The 21,203-nt window shown below is 47.7% G+C and overlaps 9 protein-coding genes across 9 annotated transcripts, besides 1 other annotated feature; 3 read left to right on the top strand and 6 right to left on the bottom strand.

The window, feature by feature from the left end:
- Positions 1-214: 214 nt before the first annotated feature.
- Positions 215-237: a microsatellite.
- Positions 238-1,896: 1,659 nt separating this feature from the next.
- NFIA_003610 (uncharacterized protein) lies at positions 1,897-2,566 on the bottom strand (the record flags this gene model as incomplete). The annotated part of the gene is made up of 2 exons (XM_001258901.1): positions 1,897-2,284; positions 2,421-2,566. 2 exons carry the CDS (start codon positions 2,564-2,566, stop codon positions 1,897-1,899), a joined length of 534 nt encoding a protein of 177 aa, XP_001258902.1.
- A 1,838-nt stretch (positions 2,567-4,404) lies between these two features.
- Positions 4,405-5,256, top strand: NFIA_003600 (uncharacterized protein; the record flags this gene model as incomplete). The annotated part of the gene is made up of 1 exon (XM_001258900.1): positions 4,405-5,256. One exon carries the CDS (start codon positions 4,405-4,407, stop codon positions 5,254-5,256), a length of 852 nt encoding a protein of 283 aa, XP_001258901.1.
- A 754-nt stretch (positions 5,257-6,010) lies between these two features.
- On the bottom strand, positions 6,011-6,827 carry NFIA_003590 (putative ThiJ/PfpI family transcriptional regulator; the record flags this gene model as incomplete). Its single annotated transcript, XM_001258899.1, has 2 exons — positions 6,011-6,327; positions 6,395-6,827. 2 exons carry the CDS (start codon positions 6,825-6,827, stop codon positions 6,011-6,013), a joined length of 750 nt encoding a protein of 249 aa, XP_001258900.1.
- A 1,861-nt stretch (positions 6,828-8,688) lies between these two features.
- On the bottom strand, positions 8,689-11,216 carry NFIA_003580 (ATP-binding protein; the record flags this gene model as incomplete). Its single annotated transcript, XM_001258898.1, has 4 exons — positions 8,689-8,720; positions 8,765-10,411; positions 10,517-10,859; positions 10,923-11,216. The coding sequence occupies 4 exons, from the start codon at positions 11,214-11,216 to the stop codon at positions 8,689-8,691; spliced, it is 2,316 nt and encodes a 771-aa protein (XP_001258899.1).
- A 1,882-nt stretch (positions 11,217-13,098) lies between these two features.
- On the top strand, positions 13,099-13,608 carry NFIA_003570 (uncharacterized protein; the record flags this gene model as incomplete). Its single annotated transcript, XM_001258897.1, has 1 exon — positions 13,099-13,608. The coding sequence occupies one exon, from the start codon at positions 13,099-13,101 to the stop codon at positions 13,606-13,608; it is 510 nt and encodes a 169-aa protein (XP_001258898.1).
- Positions 13,609-14,739: 1,131 nt separating this feature from the next.
- On the top strand, positions 14,740-15,797 carry NFIA_003560 (putative ubiE/COQ5 methyltransferase; the record flags this gene model as incomplete). The annotated part of the gene is made up of 5 exons (XM_001258896.1): positions 14,740-14,943; positions 14,994-15,098; positions 15,165-15,507; positions 15,562-15,702; positions 15,760-15,797. The coding sequence occupies 5 exons, from the start codon at positions 14,740-14,742 to the stop codon at positions 15,795-15,797; spliced, it is 831 nt and encodes a 276-aa protein (XP_001258897.1).
- Positions 15,798-16,519: 722 nt separating this feature from the next.
- On the bottom strand, positions 16,520-17,641 carry NFIA_003550 (non-structural maintenance of chromosomes element 1 family protein; the record flags this gene model as incomplete). The annotated part of the gene is made up of 3 exons (XM_001258895.1): positions 16,520-16,786; positions 16,842-17,455; positions 17,512-17,641. The coding sequence occupies 3 exons, from the start codon at positions 17,639-17,641 to the stop codon at positions 16,520-16,522; spliced, it is 1,011 nt and encodes a 336-aa protein (XP_001258896.1).
- A 405-nt stretch (positions 17,642-18,046) lies between these two features.
- Positions 18,047-18,739, bottom strand: NFIA_003540 (zinc finger CCCH domain-containing RNA-binding protein; the record flags this gene model as incomplete). Its single annotated transcript, XM_001258894.1, has 2 exons — positions 18,047-18,375; positions 18,439-18,739. The coding sequence occupies 2 exons, from the start codon at positions 18,737-18,739 to the stop codon at positions 18,047-18,049; spliced, it is 630 nt and encodes a 209-aa protein (XP_001258895.1).
- Positions 18,740-19,206: 467 nt separating this feature from the next.
- NFIA_003530 (NAD(P)/FAD-dependent oxidoreductase) lies at positions 19,207-20,575 on the bottom strand (the record flags this gene model as incomplete). Its single annotated transcript, XM_001258893.1, has 2 exons — positions 19,207-20,062; positions 20,115-20,575. 2 exons carry the CDS (start codon positions 20,573-20,575, stop codon positions 19,207-19,209), a joined length of 1,317 nt encoding a protein of 438 aa, XP_001258894.1.
- Between the last annotated feature and the right edge of the window lie 628 nt (positions 20,576-21,203).

Here is a 21,203-nt window from a genome sequence, read left to right as displayed (position 1 = left end):
TCATTCAGTGAATTTTAACTATTTTAAAATTTTAAATAATTATTAACTACTATACTATCTACCATACTATCACTATACCTATAGAAAATTAGTATTTTTATATGAAATATATAGTATTTATTATTATAATAATCTATATCTAAAATATTAATTTAATATCAATAGGGCTGAATGAGGGGTGGTTAAAAATCTATAATAATTATTAACTATTAGTTATATATATATATATATATATATCCATATCACTTCCATACCAACCCCTAATAAAAATGATTATTCCCTTATATCTTAGCAACCACTAGGTATTTTAAATTAATATTTATATATTTAAATAGCCTAGATCTAGAGCTATCTAGTGATATTAAAATCATTAGGGAAATCCTAGAAATTAGTGATTTTTATCTGAAATAGTGTGGGTTGGTTAATCAAATCTGATAAATCCTTAAAAACCATAACTAATGGTTTTAACTGAACTCAAATTAGTTTTAACCTAGGGAAACTGAAACCAGTGCAATTCCCTAGGCTAGGGACTGAACCCAAACTGCTGTGAGTTCGGTGAGTGTTGGATTCAATTTTAGCAGTTTGGTTTTGCAACTCTACTTGTGGCAACCTTCTTTGTTTTCTTTTGTATGGCAATCAGCACCAGACTTTCGCCTACTTTGTTACATTCTAATATTAGATCTGACACTGTTTGCAAGAAGTGTCCTTGCAACAGAAAGAATGAAGTGCCAGTGGTAAAAGCAAAAAGCAACATCATTGGATGTCACAGTGCTAATTTGGGATTATAAGCTATAGTGGGTCGCACAGCATATTGCTAATACACTAATTGACCACTTAGAGATTAGAAGCAGGTTTGCTATGGCTCCCGCTTTTATTCCTAGATACCACCTTCCGTGACTGGCGTGGACTAGACTCAGTCTATCAACCATGTTTAATGACAGCACTCTGTCTACTGAGAAATAATCATGAACATTACTTTACACTAAATACACAACAAAGTACATAGTACCTACTTATGCACCATGGAAACCTGCCTCCGTCTCTGTAGTATGGCGCATTTGCTAGTGTTGCTCCTCCTATCTCATCATTCTCATGTCCTCTGTGATTTGCGCCTACTACTCTTGATGCTGGAATAGGTTAACATCTAAGTATGACCCTCCTATCTTTTTATATGTAAATTCATGTTCATAGCCACATTTAGTCTAAACCCTAAGGATTAATACTTTCTATCCTGGCCTCAGTGTCCAGTCTGGATAGAAAATTCTCTGGTTAATATCCGACTGCATGGTCCCAAGGGGAAGATTTATTTAGAAGTTCTAAGAGCACTTTTTTGTAACACGGTAACACCTTTAGCAGGGAATTTTTGGGGAGGATCTTTCTAAGTAATTTATTTCTTATAGCTTTTTAATTTAGCCCAAAGATGCTATGCTATCCTTATTAGTACAACTCCTGCATGGACATAGAAGGACTACTCATGCATCCAGACCTTTAAGAATCTCCCTATAATGATGTTTGCAGTGCGAATCCAAAATATATTAGATTACTTAACCTGGATCCAATGAGAATGGTCCTTTTCTCTCTTGAATCTGGACTGATGGTCTCTATGTATATAGATAGAAACCAATGTGAATTAATACATTATAATCGATTTTATGACAGGTACATCCTACATCTTTTTCAGCTCCGCCTAGAGTGTTGATGTGCAGTGTTAGGTCTGTTTACTGTTGCAAGTTGCAACTGACGAAATTTACAGGTGTTGAAATCAATAGTACTAGTTCGACTCACAAATCACTAGTAATTTATATGGCCAATTATTAGGAGACAACCGTATTCAGCTGGACTAAATACACTTCCAGGAACAAAAATATAGAAACATAGCAATATTTGTAAGTGATCTCATACATCGTTTTGGATTTTGGCGAATACCAGCCGAATAGCCGTGCCGAGCCCGGCTATAACCTGCAGTACCCCGAAAAGATGCAGGTTCAAGGACTTTCCTGGCCCGCAGTTCAGCCATCCCCAGGTTGGAAACATACAGCTGCCTGCAATGAGTGCCATTGCCGTAGCCTGGCGCAGTCGGATAACACCCCTTGTTGCGAGAAGTAAGGGGAGGGTTTTCCTCCCAGTCCTTCGGTCACCATCCACATTGTGGAACTCCTGCACATGGACGGTGGCCATGACGAAGGCAGCATTCCAGATATCCAGGTCCAGGCGCATGTCAACTTCCGGTGCAATATTGCGTACAACCTCGTTTAGCAGTTGAGTAACATAACCTGTCCCACCCCTGAAAAGGCGTTGCGGAAGAACCAGTGGTTGGGCTTCGGCCATACATAGCAGAAAGCCACCCATATCTCCCAAAGAATTAAAAGGGCTCCGGCTCGGGACCAGAGAGAGCTGCTAAGGCTAGCGAAAAGAAACACCAACTGAATGCCCATCGTAACCTCGCTGCTTCGAGGCTGGGCAGGCAAGTCCGAATCGGCCTATAGGGCTTATTGATGGCCTCGTCTTCCACGGCCATTGTTTGGTTGGCAATATCAAAAACGTATCCATGAGTAAGTGCAGCCATTGAAACATTAGAAAGCAATCGTTGCGTGAATGTAATCGACGATGGAAATGCCAACAAGCGTGCCAATATACCAACGTAGTGCTCGGCTAGGCTGGCAGTGGCGTTCGAGCAGAGTATGAGGCAAGTAACATGGAGCTGCTACTCGCATCTGCCTCACAGATGACGTGGTTCCTGGTCAGACTCTGGTCCCATAGGCAGGCCTACGGTCCACACCCGAGGCCGTGTCCTGTCTGATGCCACCGGGTCAACGGAAGGAGTGAAGCACGTCGACGTCGGCTCCGTTGAACACGCAAAGAAAGATTTGCGAACTGTTTCTAAGCCGACAATGAAACTTGATTTGTTCATTTGATCCAATCGCGTTGTTCCCAACCGCTTTCTTCTGGGCGCAACGGTCTTACATGTCTAGCCACCCATTGTCTAGTATTTCATTCAATTTCATTCGCCGTAGGACGTGCGCCAGGGTCAGGTAGTAAGACTCTTTCCAGGAGATGAATGTCCTCAACTGGAAACTGCAGGTATTTCAGTAGCAGTTATATTATTGTTCTCGCTCTGGATCCAACTCTGGCCAGCAGTCTTTGCATTGTTGATAGTAGAGTACCGAGTTCATCCTAAAACCATGAAAGATGTAGCATCTGATCATCTCTTCGTACTGGGTCATATTTAGAGTGGATTCTTCCGGCAGCTGGTCATAGAGTCCCCAGATATCAGAGTGGACTCGAGCCTACCCGGTTACTAAGTGGCTTGGCTTTCCAGACATGAGCCTTCGTCAGTGAGCCAAAATGTGGGTAGAGTGGTTCAGTGAGGATATATGCATATGCCACCTTGGATTGCCCGATGAATTTCATGTCCTGTTTCCAGTTCATGATGGTGGAGAAACTGGAAAGGATAACAGTGGTAAGTTGAGAGTTGATGAGTGGTTCACGTCTGCATTTTATGCAGGGTCACTCTACTACTTAGTCAGTAGATGCTTCCAAGCCCCCTTCGTGAGCTAGCATATCAGCAGCTTCCTAGTCTTCCTAGATGGGAAATTGCGAATCCAATCATCTCATACCAGGTATCTTCTACACCTACATCACATTTCATGAATGGCTCTTCACCCTCCGTCGTGAGTGGGTGCTGAAAGTGTGTCCTGATCTTCAGTATAGGACTTGTTATGCATGTATTTGGGGCTTTATCTGCGGCGAGCGGCTAAGCGCAAGGAAAAAGAATGGAAGAAGATATTTAACAGGCAGCAGGAAGCTGTCTCTGAATTGACATAAATCTGAATGATGGGCGGCCTATGGTGGAGTTGTGATAACCGGCTTCAGGACCAGGGTGGAAAGACCAGAGGGGCCTTGAAACAGGGGCGAATAGCAGAGCTTGAAATAGCTCGTTATTACCAGCCATTAAGAGGGTTCAACTTCTGTTCCAGACGCGCAGGACTTCATGCAATCTGCCGAGCAATCGGCTCCTTCATCTCGTATTCTTGATGGCGCCAAGGGATATCGAGTCTACTTACGGGGGAAATGCGTCGTATAAAGTAATCCCAGTCGCATTCTGTCCCCCGTTGTAGTTAGCCTTCTCGTAAATACTATTACAAGAGTGGATACGGAGTAGACTATGACGCTTTAGAGACAAGATACGTAGATATGTTGTTTAAAGGGGATATCCTCAACTCCAACTTTGCTTTGTCAATTCAACTTCGAATGGCCATTCTTTAGAGACAGACTCGTCTGCCTACCATTCTTTGTCACTCTTTCCATAATTCTTGTCGCTCTTTTGTTTTCCTTTCAAGGCAAATTCTATTAATCATCAACTGGTTCGAACCCCCTAATCATTGATACAAATCCCACAGCAGAATGCTCTCCAAGCTCCTAACGACGGTCTTACTGTTGGCCGCCCAAGCCTACACAGCAGACGTATCCAAGCTATTCCACTACGAACTGGGACTCAACGGAACTGCCCACCAAGCCGAATTCCAGGAGCGCACCCATGCCGGATACAGACTCACCTACGTCAATGGGTACTACTCCCCCGAACAGAACCAAACTCTCTTCTCCAGCATCTGGGAGAAAACAGGCGCTACCTCCGCCGTTCCCTGGATTAGTCGACACGGTCTCACAGCTACCCAGTACAACGATCTCTCCACCGAGCTCCGCGGCAAGAAATACCATCCCGTGGTCCTCAACGGGTACAACCTCCCAAACGGCCAACGACGCTTCGTCACAATCTGGGAGAAATCTCCCATCGGAGTCTGGAAACAAGCGGTGGATCTGAAGATTGACCAGCTCAAGGAAAAGGTTGCTAGCCTGGCACCCCTGCGTCTCACCTCCCTCAGCGGTTACACGATCAACAATGAACTGCGCTATTCGGCTACCTGGGGGGAACGCACCTCCTCGGACTGGAAGGGAGAGTGGCTCTACTACGCCAATCGGACGGGTGTCATGCAGGGGGGTGTGAATGCTGCCGAATGGAAACCAACATATCTTCATGCACATTCGGTGAATGGTAAGCCTGTTTTCGATTCGGTTTGGGAGAGGTATACGGGCCCGGGCTATGGTGTCCAGCTTTGGTATTATGAGGATAGTGACACTGCGGAGGGCTACAGGACGTTTTTCAACAGTATGACCAAGCGGGGATATAAGCCTAGGATGTTGACTGGGCATTATTCGAAGGACTGTGGGGTGCGATATGTCGGTGTCTTTTATTAAGTCCTCTGTGTCAGCTAAGACCTTGTTCTCTGGGGAATAGGTCTGCCTTGAGAAATGATGGAATCGACTGGAGGATGTAGGTACTATTTAATAAACAAAGTCGGATTCATTCACATCTATCTTACATCTTATGTCTCTCTCACGACCCAACAACTAAGCATAGATGAATTAGACATGAGAATAACTTGCTTCAATGCAGACATATTATCTAAATTGGGATGCTTGCCCCGCGCCAGTGCGAGAGCAGCAGCCCCCCTTCGACGGCTTTCCGCTGTTGGATGTGACGATGTGTGCGAATGTAGCTGAAGGGTTTGCTAAGTTAGACATGCTCCTAATTCTTTCCAATGGTCTCAGCCCTAATTTTTGGCATTCCTTGGACTTTCCCCCGCCACCATTTGATGGTCATACCAGGAGGTCTCGTCTGCTACCCTGGGAGACCTGCCTGGCCTCCTTGACCTGGGCACTTCGCAATTTGCCGAGTCCTATGGTAGTACTCCTGGCACTCGTATGAATCACACATCTCCGTCTCTACAGAGTGAGCCTATCAGAATGGGGGGAGGGAGTGACTCCGCCACGGCTCCTTCGAGCGCTGATGCCTACGTTGCCGCTGAGTTATATTATGCCGTGGGTGACGGGCCAATGGCTCCTATATGATGTCAACTATCTAATCCATATATCCGATTTCCTTCCTTATCAACACCCTACGGTCCTGATGAAATAGTTTATTCAATCCATCGAGGAATCAAGTACAAATCTATGCCTTGCCGTCTGTTCCAGGCAAATCCACAAATGGATCATCAGCAGGATCCGAGTGCCAGCGATACTCCAAACCAAACGCAACGAAATGAGCATGATGCAGAGCTTTTTCCTTGTTGAAGCCCGGAATGGAAGTCTCCTCTCCCTCCGAAGCAAACTTCTGACCCTCAGGATGAGCCTGGCGGTCCTCTGGCGCAACATACGTGTTAGCCATGAACGCAAAGCCCGCGTCGATCCCCGCCGTAACACCGGAGGAAGTCAGGAATTTTCCGTCCTGCACCCAGCGGGCACGCTTCTGCCATTGGACGCCGGGGTCTAGCAGATCGATTGATTAGCACGTGCTCTTGAGGTCCCAAACCTAGATGCGGCCATTATATCATACACTTAGGAGTCAACTCATCATACAGCCGCTTATTCGTCGTCGCCTTTCTCCCGTCCAGCCGACCGGTCGCAGCTAGCAGGATGGACCCGGTACACACAGTGAAAACGTTCGCGGCGCGGTCGACCAGCTTCCCGATGCGCTGCAGCAGGATCGGGTCCCAGATCAGCGGCAGCATGCCGAACCCGCCCGGGATGAAAAGAGTGTCGAACTGGTGGTCCTCCCTGAGGGCCTCAACCAGTGAGAGGGTGGGGATCACGCCGATGCCGTTCTTTATGGAGGTTTCGATGCCATGTGGCGAGTCCAGGTTGTGGAGGTTGACGAGCTCGAGACTGTAGTAGTCGCTGCGAGGGATGATGGCGCCCAGTGGGCCGAAGAGATCGAGGGCTTCGAAGTCGTTGTAGACAAGCGAGAGGATGCGGTGCTGGGTCGGCATTTGGTTTTCCTCTATTTTCTATTTCCTGAGTCCAATTGAGGATGGAGGTATTACAAGTGCTCTGAGTTAAGGTTGAAGAGAAAGCGGCTCTATCTCTCGCCAGATCGGCCGGTCTGGGGCTTCTTGGTATTTGTACTTTTTTGAGGCTAATAGTCGTAAGTCGTAATTGGTGCCGAGGGACTGAAGATCTCCTCAGGTATTGGCCTCAGCGGACTGGCGGGCATACGACAAGGGAGATTTTTTTGACAGTGAACAGACCAAAACTCCGTGGAGTTTTGCAACGCTCCGCGGCTCCATGGAGCCCCTGGAGTCGTGTGGCGCCAATCTTAGTCTCCGACTTGCTGACGGTTCGGTCTCTGGAAGTCCAGAAGGTTTAATTCTGTACTACGCTGTAGTTAGTGGCTATTATATCGGTTGGTGAGAGGAAATCTGCGTGTGGACTGTACCCCTCCACGCTACAGTCGCCTTCACTGGTAAGGTCTCCTCCGAATTCTTGAGGGGTAACGATGCCAATAAAGTAAGCACCATTTTTGAAGTCTAACTATGAGCAAATGCAGTACCGCCTCGTAATCACTAGTAAAACCAGGCATCTACAGCTGACCTACAGCATAGGAGGCACAGCTCTCTTATAAGCAGCCTTCACTTCAGGCAGCGCATCTAGCTTCTCCATATAAGCCTCAATAGCCGGGTACTCCTCAGGAGGCGTAAGTACAGACCCAGCCAGCACCGAGCCCTTTAACCAGGTGTGCCTTTGCCCTCACCGAATTCAAGAGGAGCACAGTCGTAGTCCAGTCCGAGGTGCTCGAGGGCCATGACCACCCTGACAGGATTGGGGCTGGGGCCTACAGGCATTCATTACCGAGATGCAGGTCAATAAGCGCTGTCTTTATACCTCTGAGGTCATGCTCGCAATACTAGAACCTATACCCAAAACCCCATATTGATAAGCAATATTCATCCTGGAGCAAGAGAGCCTTCTTCATTCCAAGGTGAATGAAGCTAAAGATGGAGCTATGTGGAGTAACAGCTACAGCCTCACCAAATGATAGTAGGATGTCATAATCTAGATAAGCCCTAAGCAAGCTAAGCATTCTTAGCTCTTGGGATCGACGGAAAGTGTCTCGTCTGTGGAGACCGAGACTCCGAGGATGATCCCACATAGACATCACTTTCGCCCCGAAAGTCTGACAGCCGAAACTCCATGGACACACAAATGAAAATCATCTTTAGGATGTTAAATCATCTGAGAACTATCACGAGAATCAGTGCTATCACCTCCTCGTAGAGTATGGATATGCATTCTCAAATGCTGTATCAAATCATCACATAGTAGGGCTATCGAATACTATGGTATTAATATTATTCTCATATAAGTACATCTTCTTTGCCTCTAATCTCGAGATATAAACACCCAGATGTATAATCTGGATTTTTCTAGATGGGATGGTCTAATGCCGATATCTGGATGCTTCAGATCCACATCTACTCTGAATGCGTCCAGGCTATGAGAAAACATGGTAGATAGCTCCATTTGAACGATAAGCATGGGATTAATGAAGGCCGCATTTTGAGTCTAAGCACCCTAGAGCAGCTACACACCTGCCATACGCGATACAGCCACTCGGTGATAAAAATGACAGGCAAGCAGCGAACTAGACAGTTTATGGCTGGAAATACGCCCTTCCTACTCAAAGCATTGCTATACCAAACTCACGCTGCTGCACGATGACTCAGTGGAGTTGTCCTGCATCTCAAGATATGCAGTTTTTCGTTCACCGACCTCGGTAAGGCCTCTCGACATCGTGGACAAACCTTCACTCTTGCCAAGTTCTCATCCTGACGAGCGAAAAGGTCTGTCTCTTCACTCCATCTGGTCGCGATTTCCAGCATTTTCTGACATGTCGGGTCTTCACTAAATCCAGATGGCTCTATCACACTAGGCTTCTGGCGATTAGGGTCCCAGGGTGTCGTCTTCAACAGCACATATTTCCAATACTTGAAGAATGCCACGCGGTGTTCATTAAAGGCCGCTAACGCTGGAGAATTACAGCCATCTTTGGAAAGTTTATTAGACAGTTTTGTGAGCGCGCCCAGGACGTTGTCAAGAAGCTTGCTGAAATTTCCGGCAAAGTTAATGATGGTTGCTATTTCGAACCAACGCAAGCATTTTCCGGACGTCAAGAATTCGGTAAGCTGCTGAATCATCATGTCTTCTTTGGAAAGCTCATCGGAGCACAATCCTGTGCATTTCAATGCTTGCAGTAGAGCGTAGTGGAAGGAAAAGTGGGATTCAAATTTGTAAAAGCTGATCGGAGCGGAAGAAGCACTTCTTAACTCATCTAGATGCTGCTGCGACTCTGGGCACTCGGTGAAATACCACACAGCCACAATTCCTCGTAGCAGTTTCTTCGTCCGTAGTGGCTGCAGTAATATGTCCGATTTGGTCCAAAGGCTCCCCTTCGAAAGATATTGATAGAAAGACTGGTGAACAGCTACTACTTCGTAACCTGTAATCGTCCGACGAACATCCACCAAAGAGCCAGCCAGTCTTTTTGCTAATGCAGGCGTGTCAAACACAGGCTCCCCATCATTAACGTACTGAAACACAATCTCCATGATCTGAAGAGGTAGACGGTCTTCCTCCTGAAGTAGAGAACTGGGCAAGATGTCGCTGATATCCAGCCAGACATAGAACCACAGGGCAAATCTTCGTTCGTAATCAAATAGTCGGCCATTATTCTCTTGTATTATGCGGTCATAAAGCTCGGAAAGACCCAGGGGCAGAGATGAGAGACACTCTGTGACAACTTTGCGGCTGGGCGCCCGCGCAATATCATCCATCAGTAACCGTGCATACAACCACAGACCATCGGCCTGCTTTGAAATTCTGTTCGCAACCTGTTCTTCCAGATCGGTGTTCACAATGGACGGGATCTCTTTGATCCGTCTTTGTACGTAGGAGTGAACTTGGTCCTGTATATATCTTGAGTCCAAATGCAGCAGATGACAGGATGCGGTGCTGTCTTCCCTGTTTCCTGTAAATAAGAATTTGTACTGAGCGCGCTTATTTGAGCCCTGTGTGCGACTAACTCCTCCTTGAGCTCTGCTCGCGGAGTCATCGTTGGGGATAAGGGACTGTCGCCAATAATCTGTATCATCGTCGATTAAGATAAAGTAACACTTCTCGCCTTTCAGATGGGTAATCGCGTGTTGGTATAACTCAGAAGCCATGCTCAGCAAGTCCAGGACAGCCCGTCCACTCTGCTGGTAAGTACTCAGCATCTGGTCAGCCATACTTGGTTCATATTGCAAGAGCTGCGCCAGAAGCGTTCTTAATATGCAGACCGATTCATTTTTCTCGGGATTCTTTCTATCGCAGAAGAAGTACAGAACCCGTCCATACTGCGACAAGCTTTTGGCGAGAAAGGCAGCAAGAGTACTTTTCCCACTACCAGGGCGACCGACAATTTGCAGCCTCTCGTTTCTGGGCGACGAGAGCCATTTCTGGAATTGATCAGACTGCAGCACCCAGTCGCAAGATTCGTCTGTATACTGGGAAAGATATCGCTGCAAGTCATCCTCGACTGTGGAAGGACATAGCCAACAGCGGATTCGATGGAGATTTTGTTCTGAGCATGGTCAAAAATCAGTAATGCGCAATCGGAATAATAAATATAGACAAGGCAAACCTCGCGTCTCTTGGGCCAATCTCTCCCTCACTTCCTTGGCCTCCAAGAAATGAGCTGCTTGAGCAGCACGGTCTATCTCCGCTGCCCGATTGTCCACCGACTCCGAGATGGACGCGAATTCTTTTCCAAACGGATTCAAGATGTATCGAAGTCGACGTGTCTGATACTTGACCATACAGGTGCATAGCCGCAGAAGCTCACAGTATAGTCGCCCGACTGCCTCCCGGACTCCGGCGTGGGAAGCAAACAGTGCTGCTAGATCCTGATATCGCTGAACCGATTGTGCAATCTTGTCGACAATAAACGCAAGTCGCTCCAGAGCTGAAACGTGTTGACAGGCAATCTAATGAGGCTTAGCAATTAGTCCAAGCACCACATGATGCATCATCGAGGCGAGTTAAATTACCGTGATTGCCATGCGAAGCGGACCCCATATTGGTGACGCAATCCCAGCGTTGACTTGTACAATCACATCGAGAGTTCCCTCTAGCCGTTTCAGGGAATCAATGACCGGTCCCAGAAACTCGGCTATCCGGGTGAAGCTTCTTTTTCTCGTGCCGTTTGTGGATAAAACCTGTAAGCATGCCTCGACAGTGGCAGGCGCTTGGAACTCGCGCTGTTTGTCAGGATCCAGGCTTTTCACATATTTTGCAACGGCCTCCTCCCATGAGTCTGTCGTCTGAGCAGGGGCTGGATTCATCTCTGTTAGCGAGTTTGCGATATTTACATACGGTTGGTTGCGAACAGTGGATGACGCCAGCACAACAAGGCTGAGAAGGATATCCCTGCCCCTCCACGATCGAGCAGGCTCAGGTAAGCAAACCTCATTCGCTAGTTTCGTGTTCTTCCTCTTCCCAGTCATTTTCTGCCGATGACCTTGGCCACATGTAAATAAACATAGTGTCTAGCACTTTGCTCTGCATTCGAAGGAACAATGGTACCAGTGTTGTTCCAAGTCAGTCCACGCTTCAAAGGTAGCAGCATTAAGCATTACAGTGGACACTATAAATGTATACTCTGATGATAAACATTCTCGACTGCAGAGGAACCTCATTACCGTCCTGCGATGTTGCGGAAATGGAAGTCTGGAAGCCTTAGGCAGAAATCAAAAGCACAGCAATGGTAACCTGCCTCAACCGAGTGCTTCTGTTTTACACCCTGAGTGCTTTTAGTCTTCGGATCCTCCTATACTTTTTGTCACATATGGGCTCGGTCTGTGCTGTCTGGAAGCATTCTCTACCTCGGTTCTACATATCTTGTCGCAACCCTCAAGAGTTTGTGGCTGACGGAGGTCCAATTGTAGGCATGCAAAGGAGATGAGACAGGATAATAGGATGGGGGCTTTTGCGTGACTATATCCTCAGTTCAAAGAATCAACTTGCGGTCGGAGCGAGACCTGGATTGCATGATGGCTCTGCTCGGCAAAGCGATGCAAGCGTTCCTCCTATGTCATACTGTTGGGACACTTCCAGTCCTACGGAGAACATTTGTAGTTTGAAAATGGCTAAAGGGCTCTGTTGCAACGATACAGAAGACAATCTGCTGCTTTAGTTTTGGTGACATTGGCGTTGATCTCATCTTAAGGTGGGCTCTTTTAAGGCCGGCTTCCGTGCTGACAATTTCGGCCACCAAAGCTGTTTCATTAGTGATAACCCCCAACTCCTAACTAATTTGCAATTTTGATAGCAGCATAATTCAATATGAGTAACGTGAGACAGAGCCACTACTTTCACGCAGCGAAGCAATTCATAATACTATTTATGACCCTCGGAATGCCACTTATCGAACACTTCCTCTTACGTTACTCACCTCTCTTGGCATGGCAGCCACCACTGCCGCTACTATTTATGCCTATGCTGAGCTCCTTTGTGAGGACGCGACCACCTGTATAGATGGTGAACAAAGTCAATATGCAGCTGTGGTTACTATCACCAGCATAACTGCCTACATAGTAGCCATTATGATCCTTAGGCTGCTGGAGCAACTCATCAAGATATATTTATAAGTTAGTCTGTTGATCTGGATTATCCCTGCTAGCTTTCTTAAAGAGTCATCTCATTCTGTTCATGCCAGATGTGTTGGGGGGCATTCATAGCATTAACCTTTATGGAGAATTTAGGAGGTTTAGTATTACTGTTCTTGCTTAGGGGCTGGCAGTCTGTTGCTCTGTATTTGCTTTTGCAGTTGCGTTGCTGGGACTGAGTCTAGGATTATATCTTTAGGAAGAAATATTGTGCTTTAATCCATCAACTCCACATGCGTGTTAAGCAATTATACCTAGCAAACTACCTTAGTAATGCTCACTTTTTGATAGTTATATGCATAATGCGTTGTTTGTATATCATTATGGTAGCTAGGCGGGAATCACGTGATATGGCCCACCAACACTGTTGTTTGTCTGCAGTGCTGCACTGTCAAGTGTCAACTCGTGCGTCAGTCCATCTCTCTTCGTGTTTGACCAAGCTCCCTCTGATCTTTGTACCTTCATCCCTGCAATGAGTGAAGACAAACAATCCAGATCGACATATGCTTTCTGGCTCCCACCTGAGCTTTGGATGAGAGTCGCATATTTTCTACCTCGGATGCCCGATCAGCCCAGATGGCAGCCGTGGGTCAAGTATCGCGCGCTGAACAGGGCGTTCAAGAAAGAGATTGAAGATTACTACTTCAAGCACTGGATCAATGGTTCTGAAATCAGGGTAAAACGCGAGGAACCGTTCCCGCCGGATCCCTATGACTTATATAGTCTGTATCTGCGTGAGTGTTATATTTTCTCTGGCTTTCGTGATTCTGAACAGCGCATCGCTGTTTTCGAGGGTCAAAGATTGAAGTGGACGGATCCACGGGAACGTGAGCATTTAATTCAAATTGAGAGAATGTTGGAACAATTCGACGAGCCAGGATACCATCCTTACATCACCTTTAAGATTGAAAAAGGAGTGACCGATTTACTTCCCATCGACCTTCGTTTTGGGAATACCATCACAAATAGTTATTTTACCTTTGACTGGCGAACTTATCTCTCCACTCTGCTTGACGAGCGGCGCCGTCTCGATGAGTATGAAGCGGTCACCGGGGTATGGCATTCTTAGATCTTGCTCCAGTTGTTGTTTCGAGCTCACCAGGACAGTACAAATCCCAACTCCAACTGGCAGTAGAATTGAGATGGAAGCTCGACGACTATGAAATGTCGCATACGGAAGCAATGCTACATCTGGTGCAAGCAGCAGGAACCGATCTTGTTGGCCATGATGGCCGACTGCTCGCAATCCGCAGGCGTCGACGGTACCGCTTAGGACTCAGAACTGGCCAATTGCGGCTTCGACCTCCACTACGCTCCTTTGATCCAATGAATCCTTTTGTAGAACGTGGCACCTGCTATCCAATGACTGTTCTTGAACGTCGCTTTACACGGCTCGATGAGGAACACGTGGCAGAGACGCTACTGAACTCTGCAATAATGTCGGATCAGGAGTGCGATGTACAAATAGAGTGGTAGCGGTCAAGCAGTCGATGGGCAAAGGCGCTGTCTTGTCTGCTGGTCCCCCGAAGGGCTTCTCAACGCAAGATAAAACGTGCCAGCCCGGCATAGCTCTCAAATCCGAAAGAGGGTTCACCAGGCTGACAGCCTGGGTCTTATTTCGATCTTCCCATATTAAAGACGATCGTCTCCAAATCTCCCAAGGAACCGAAAGCTGAGATCACCGGCAGCTCCACGATCAAAACAGGTGTCCTTCGTCGACTTGAGCTTCGAACTTTGCCCCTCTTCGTTGGTTTTTACCCGCGCCACGACTGCAGGATAAACCAATGAATGCTCCGCGGTCGAGCATAGCGTGCATCATCGAACATTTCAAAGTTTGATTCAATGATCCTTTCAATATCAGCTAATATCGTCTCGCCTCTCTGGCATGCAGGAAGATGTCACAGGCTGGATCTCATTCGACAGTAATCGCACAACCCATGCACGTCGAAGATGACCAACCAATGAATTTCGCACAGGCAGCTGCAACATATTTCCGTCGTATAAAGGCTGTGCAAGATCGACCGAAAGCCGAAGGGCGAGCGTTGACCGTATGATGTAGCAAGGCTGATTGCCACTTCGCGAGGGTAGGACTTCAAGATGCGGGGTTGCTCAGCAGATACAAATTGCCAACGAGCTCCAAATCTGTCAAGGTTGACCACATTACAACCGAAGGAATTGTCTCCGTCACCAAAAAAGCATCATGCAGTCTACAGAAACCATTCAAGCGGTGCAAGACTATTATGGAGGATTAGCTGAGCGCGGCTCCACGGACAGGTCTGAGGGCTATCAGACCAGCGTTGCGAAGGCGTTTGGTTATGACCCAGAGGATCTGAAATCCCTTCCCGAGAATGCGAATCTTGGAGTCAGCTGTGGTAATCCTTTGGCGTTGGCAAGCCTAAGAGAAGTATGTGTGGCTGGACCGTCGCTTGCGCACGGCTGACTGCCAGAAAATAGGGTGAGACAGTGATCGATCTAGGAAGTGGCGGCGGCATCGATGTCATTCTCGCTGCGCGCAAAGTCGGTCCGAAGGGAAAGGCTATCGGAGTCGACATGACCAAAGTGAGTATTTACTTCTACAGAGCGGATTATACGCTTCCGGCGAGAGACTTACTTCCAATCAACCAGAAAATGCTGGCTCTCGCCCACGAAAACGTCGAAAAAGCAGGCATCACCAACGCTTCCTTTGTCGAGGGATTCATCACTGCTATCCCACTTGAGGATTCGACCGCTGACTGCATCATCAGCAACTGTGTCGTCAATCTCGTGCCAAAAGAGCAAAAGAGCCTTGTCTTTCATGAGATGTTCCGGCTTTTGAAACCTGGAGGTCGAGTTGCGATCAGTGACATCCTTGCTCGGCGGGAGCTGCCGCCCGAAATCGCGAACGATTTGGCGCTGTATGTTGGCTGCATCGCTGGTGCAAGTCAGGCCCAACAGTACCATGCGTATCTGAAGGACGCCGGGTTTGACGGTACCTCGACCAATCCATTTGCGACTGACCGGAAGATGCTGATTCTATGCGCAGACATAATGATTGTGGACACTAAAGCAGACCTCAACGTCTACAAAGAAATGCCGCAAGAGAAGTCTGCCTGTTGTGGCATGTCCTGCTCCAACCTTCAAATTAATGACAAAATTCGGGACTATGACTGTAATGAATGGGCTGGTGAGCTTGTACTCGATGAGGCCTCCCGTCGTGGGCCGTGGCTAACCCAGTCTCTAGGCTCCTTCCAGATATACGCCGTCAAGCCAGCATTGTGAATAACATCGGGCATTGTTTCTTTCATATTTTCTAGGAAACATGATTGAGATCAAACTACGTCTGGCAATGATACTCATCTTGTATTCACCTAGAGTGAGATGAAATGCCGAGTCAGGCAGAAGAAATTCATCTCTCATTGTTCTCAACTCTCATTGGCGGGCCTTAAATAGGATAATTGGATAAAGATTCATCTGGTTGCATAAGCCGCTTGCCAAAGGCATTCTTATTGAGGATGATAGTCGGTATCCTAGCGGAGTTTCCGCCTGATCGTCCGCATATTGCTCCCTTGAAGCGAGCTCAATCAAGTAACTTAGCCCCGTGAAGGTGAGCTTTAGTCACTCTTCGGTTAAGCAATGGTCCGGCAACACAACCTTGTTACTCGCAACTGACGAGCCCGTATAGTCCCGCGGAAATGGATGTCCCCTCTAGCTGCTCAATGCTCATTGTAACTCGCTTCGAGGAAGAGGGTCTTCTCCGGCCGAGAGTAGTCAAGGCTCGCTTAAATCTCGAAAGATTATCAGCGGGTCAATGTTTTTCTCCCTGTACTACGTCGAGGCACCGATGTCGTTAAGCTAGACAAGGTCTACAGCAGTTCATGGACGCTAGCCATGTAAGCCCTTGGCGTGCCGTATGCTGTGCTTGTTCAGTTCGGATATCGAAATTTGCACAGCGGTGATTTGGATTCTCGAACGAACTTAATCTTTCTCAGCGTATGCCATTCTCAGTCACTCTCATTGTCTTGATTAGTAACCTGGCTTGCGACTTGTGTGCTAGTGCCGATACCACTTTCGCGCCGGGTGTTAGTACTCCTTCTTCGGCCTTGCATGTATGCTTCCGTAGTAGTAATGGCTCTTTCGCCAACGAATTTGTCACCGGGCCAAGGAGCCTTGCACACAGGACACTGTTCAGCCTGACGCATACGGAAGAAATTGCGAGTGCATATATCGTGAAGCCGGCCCGAGCAGTCACGGTTGGCGCAACGTTGACCCTTTCGAAACGTCAGTTTCCATACTAATCAGAAGGAGTGTAGACTGCAGACTCACCACCGTGATAATATCCTTGCATGCTGCGCAGAACTTGATCTTATCCACTCTCCGCCCTTCGTCGTTCTCATTGTACGTAGCAATAAGCCAGCCACGCAGCTCCATCAGGCCCCGCGGACTCAAACTGTAGTATCCCTTCCGGCTCTTCTCAAGCCAGCCTTCCTCCACCAGCTGCTTCAAGACCGTCTCCGCCTGCGACATGGTCAAAGACTGCGCTGCTCCTCCCTGAATTTGCTGTGTGGCGGCCTGGGTCTCCTGTCGGCTTGAATCCGATGAAGCCTTAGCAAGCTGCATGGCCTGTATACCACTGACTACCATGGCCTCACATCGTCGGGTATTGTAAGTATCGAAGATCGCGTCAAGAACACGCTTGATGAAGGCAATCTCGTCTGCCGAGTAGGTGGTGGCTAATTGCATGAGAGCATCACTGGTGGTATTCACAAGAGCATATACTCGTTCAGCTTGCGTGGTTCCGTTTACGTGTTGATCGATCTGCAACTGACGTAGCGTGCTCCTGATTTCCAGGTCGAACGGAGAAATTGCGGCGTTGGCAGCATTGATATAGGAGTCGAGATCTTCTTGCGATACATCATCAGGGGAGACAGGTTGGCCCTCTATCATCATGCACAGATTAGCAAGTCCCTCGTGTCTTTCCTATATGACTACGTACCGTGCGCCGAAAAGATCGCTGCCAGAACTGGTCTGGCTTCTTCAAACGTCATGGTCGACCGGGCCATGAACGCTTGGAGAAAGGCGCGGTTACTATCGTTGTAGCCATTCGCCCCAGAATTATTTGCCATTATGCTGTTTGCGACAGTTGCCCTCCGCTAAGTCAAGAGGCCAATCTGCCGTTAATTTTTAAGGACAAAGCTTAGAGCTTGGTTTCCTTTTGCGGGGAAAGTCATCGGCGACGCGATCCAACGCGACCCGCGTTATCGGATGCCAAGACCGAGACGGGCAATTTTAAGAGATCGCATCAAGCTTCGCATCGACGGGCCTTTTTACTTGCGCCACACGGACATCTGACTATCAATACTTGAAGGTCACTAACGCTACCTTAAAGAAAGTATGAATATAATCATGGTAGCTACTGATTAGAATGAGCCAGCTTTGATATCATGCTAAGCGAACAAGAAGGTACAGATGACAGATGTCACAATCTCCCCAACGCCGAATATGGAAACGAAATCATGGAAGAAATCCCCCTAAAATCTCCGCCTGGTAGGCTCTGGACTAGGACTCCGGCTAGCACTTCTCGGGTCCCGGCCTCGTTCTTTGAGCCACTTCTTGGTGCTCAAGCGGAGCTCACGGTCGAGCTCAGGGCTGGGATCTTTCCGGTGAATGAAATTGCAGAATCCGCCTCGTACGCATCCTTCGCCACTATTTAACCGGCAGCACGCTTCTCGGAAATCTGTGACGGGTGATAGCTCGCAATATATCGGCCGCGCTGCGTACCAGCGCGAATTGAGCGCATCGCACGCAGCCTGTGCGTCTTCTTCGTATTTGAATCGCGCGTAGACGTTGCCGATGAGATCTGCATGATAGATTCAGTTAGCGATAGTTCTCTTGAGATCTTGATTTGCAACATAGCACTTACGGTCATTGTTGTTGTCGCAGACAACCAATTCCTCCAACTCGCCGTACTTGCACATCTCGCACCACACATCCTCATAGAACGCATCGAAGTGGTTTTGCAGCTGGCTGGGGTTCATCTTGTTCTTGGGGTCGTAGGCTGGGTTCTGATACATGTTGGGCATCAGGATCGTCTGGGAGTATGATGGCTTGACATGCTTGCGGGAGCATCTGTCGCCGTGTCTGCAGGCGCCAATCTTGTAGTAAAAGGAACAATTGACCTTGTCCTGTTCTGTACCGAAAATGGAGGCGAGATAGTTGGCCATGGTGATCAGTCGACAGTAGAAAGGGCCCGGGTCACTTGAATTGGGAGGAACGATCGGGAGGCGAAAAGATGACTGTCAAAGGACGCGACGAAGAAGAGTGACAGAAGGTAAAGAGAGGGAAAGAGGTGGTAAGATAGTGCTAGCGCAGGAGGTGAGGCCTATATGTCCCTTCCCATAGCTTGAAGATTCTGGAGAGCTCGATCGCGTGGCGGAGATGCTGACTAACTCTTGTTGGAAGTTTCTGGCCTCAGGCTATCAACAGCTGGAACAAAAATGTTCCGTGCGCATAATTAGTAATTAATGCATTTGTATCACATAATCACCCTCTGCCTGTCATCACCACATTGCATTCGATCATCGGGACGGACTGTGGGCAATTTGTTCTATGCAGTAAGGCAGACATTTCACTATACATACATTTAAAATCCCAAGTCAGGTCTTATTCTTGTGTTCTATTCTGAGCTCACTCACACTATTGCAAGCCCACTCACATCTACATCAGGCTCAACTCCCTCCACCATTTGCGCAATCACTTTCCCGGTTCCCAATGACAATGAGATTCCCCAAGGACCATGACCTGACGCAACAAAGACTCCTCCCCTTGTTCTACCATTCTCACATCTGTTTCTAGAGCCAGTTTTGAGCCCACCTAGCAAATGATCGTCAACTCGAGTGACGAAGGGAACTCCATGCGCGGAGACAGGTCGGAAGCATAGGCCTTCACGCAATACTTCCAAGTCATTTTTGTTGGCAATGCCGTCTGTTGATTCCACATTGCTTTCGGCTAGTGCTCCCATAAGATGAACCGCTGCCTTTTTCAATCGTTCCATCTCATTCTGATCCATTAATTTGCACGAGTCCTCCGCCTGAGCTGGAAGAGGTATATGCATGTCATTCAGACCGGCTATGTAGATCTCTCCGCCTTGACGAGAGAAAATCTCGGGACAGAAGCCGCATGAATCAGGGTGTGCCGTAAACACGGCATGACTGCGGCTGGCGTATGTTACCCTCTCGTCTTGGAGTGTGTGTCTAGGAGAACGAACGACAAGCGAATATCCAGCCAAAGGGGTGATTGGGATTGGAAGACGAGATAAAGGGAACAGTTCATGATAGACTTGCGGCGTCCAGGGTCCAGCACAGATGATAATATTTGCGCATGGAAGTGTGCACTCAGTCTGAGTATCCAGATTGATGATTTTGACCCCGGTGATAACTCCACTGACTTGATCTGTAATGACGGATGTGGCCTTAGCTGGGTTGTGCAGCTCGACACCGCGGGACAAAGAACTCTCCAAAAGAAATCTTGCCAATCTCAATGGGTCTCTAAATGCCGTCAGTTCGCCATGCGGCAGAGTTCGCAATAATCATTACTAACACTTGGGCAACAGTGTCATCATCGCTAATCTTCTCAAGGACCCCTTTCTTCTGCTTCGTCAACCAGGCGGGTACCTCCACATGAATAGGACTGCTGGAGCTGGCAGCTGCTTCTGCTCGACTTGTTCCTGCACTCAGCCAGTCGTCTCCAGAAGCGCCTCTTTTGTTATTCTTCTTGGAAAAGTCCAGGCTCAGTGCTGTGCCTTTCATGTATCCCCATTTCTGTGCCCCTCCATGCTTAGCCGCCAGCGACTGATGCATATTGAATGAGAGTTCTCCCAGGGATGCAAGAGCTGGCGTAAACCAGTCCTTGGCTAGGAAACCTGCAGCATATCCCGATGCAGCACTGAACAACTGAGACGATGCCTCAACAATATGGATCTCGTCGGACGATCCATTTTCAGATAGGTAGTAGGCAATTGAAGATCCGATGATGCCTCCTCCAAGAATCACAGTGGACATATTGCCGTTCCGGAGTTTAGTGATTGTCCAGGTCAATTACGCCGCTATGCGGCTGTCTATAGCCTCTGTAGAACTACGACAGGAGCTGATATGTGGAATCACAGCCTTTGAATAATGTTGGGCAATTGACCCGTGCTTATGGGAAAGAAAATTTAGAATTCCATACCTCCCTATTCAGGCCGTGAAGTCGAGAATCAACGGTGTAGCTTTCAGCCGTTTTTGTCACTCTGAACATATGAATCGCGGTCCTCCGAGTCCGCGGTAAATAAAGATGGCTTCAGGCATGCAATTCACCAACAAAGAACGAGAGTAGGCTTTATACTGTAAATTTTCGCCTAAGAACACATGGCACCTGTAAACGGAAAGGTTCTATTCGGGCAATTGCGAGAATCTATTCATATAGAGATGTATCGATGGCATTGTTAATCTGCGGTATCTTCGCCGACAACCCCGCGCTCCCCTCACTGCAGAAATTACATCACTGCTGCTGGCAGCATTTTCCCTTCATTAATCCCAACAACACGATTGGCCCTGCGCATTCATCTTTGAGACTAACAGAAAGTCCAACTTGAATTCCTCTGGACTTCTAGACTACATCTCTAATCTCGCTCTTATCCGTTGCTCTCTT

Source organism: Aspergillus fischeri, genomic scaffold (genome assembly GCF_000149645.3).
Source record: "Aspergillus fischeri NRRL 181 1099437636265 genomic scaffold, whole genome shotgun sequence".
Lineage (NCBI taxonomy): Eukaryota > Fungi > Ascomycota > Eurotiomycetes > Eurotiales > Aspergillaceae > Aspergillus > Aspergillus fischeri.
The sequence above is the reverse complement of the archived record's forward strand: the minus strand, read 5'-3'. Positions and strand labels throughout refer to the sequence as shown.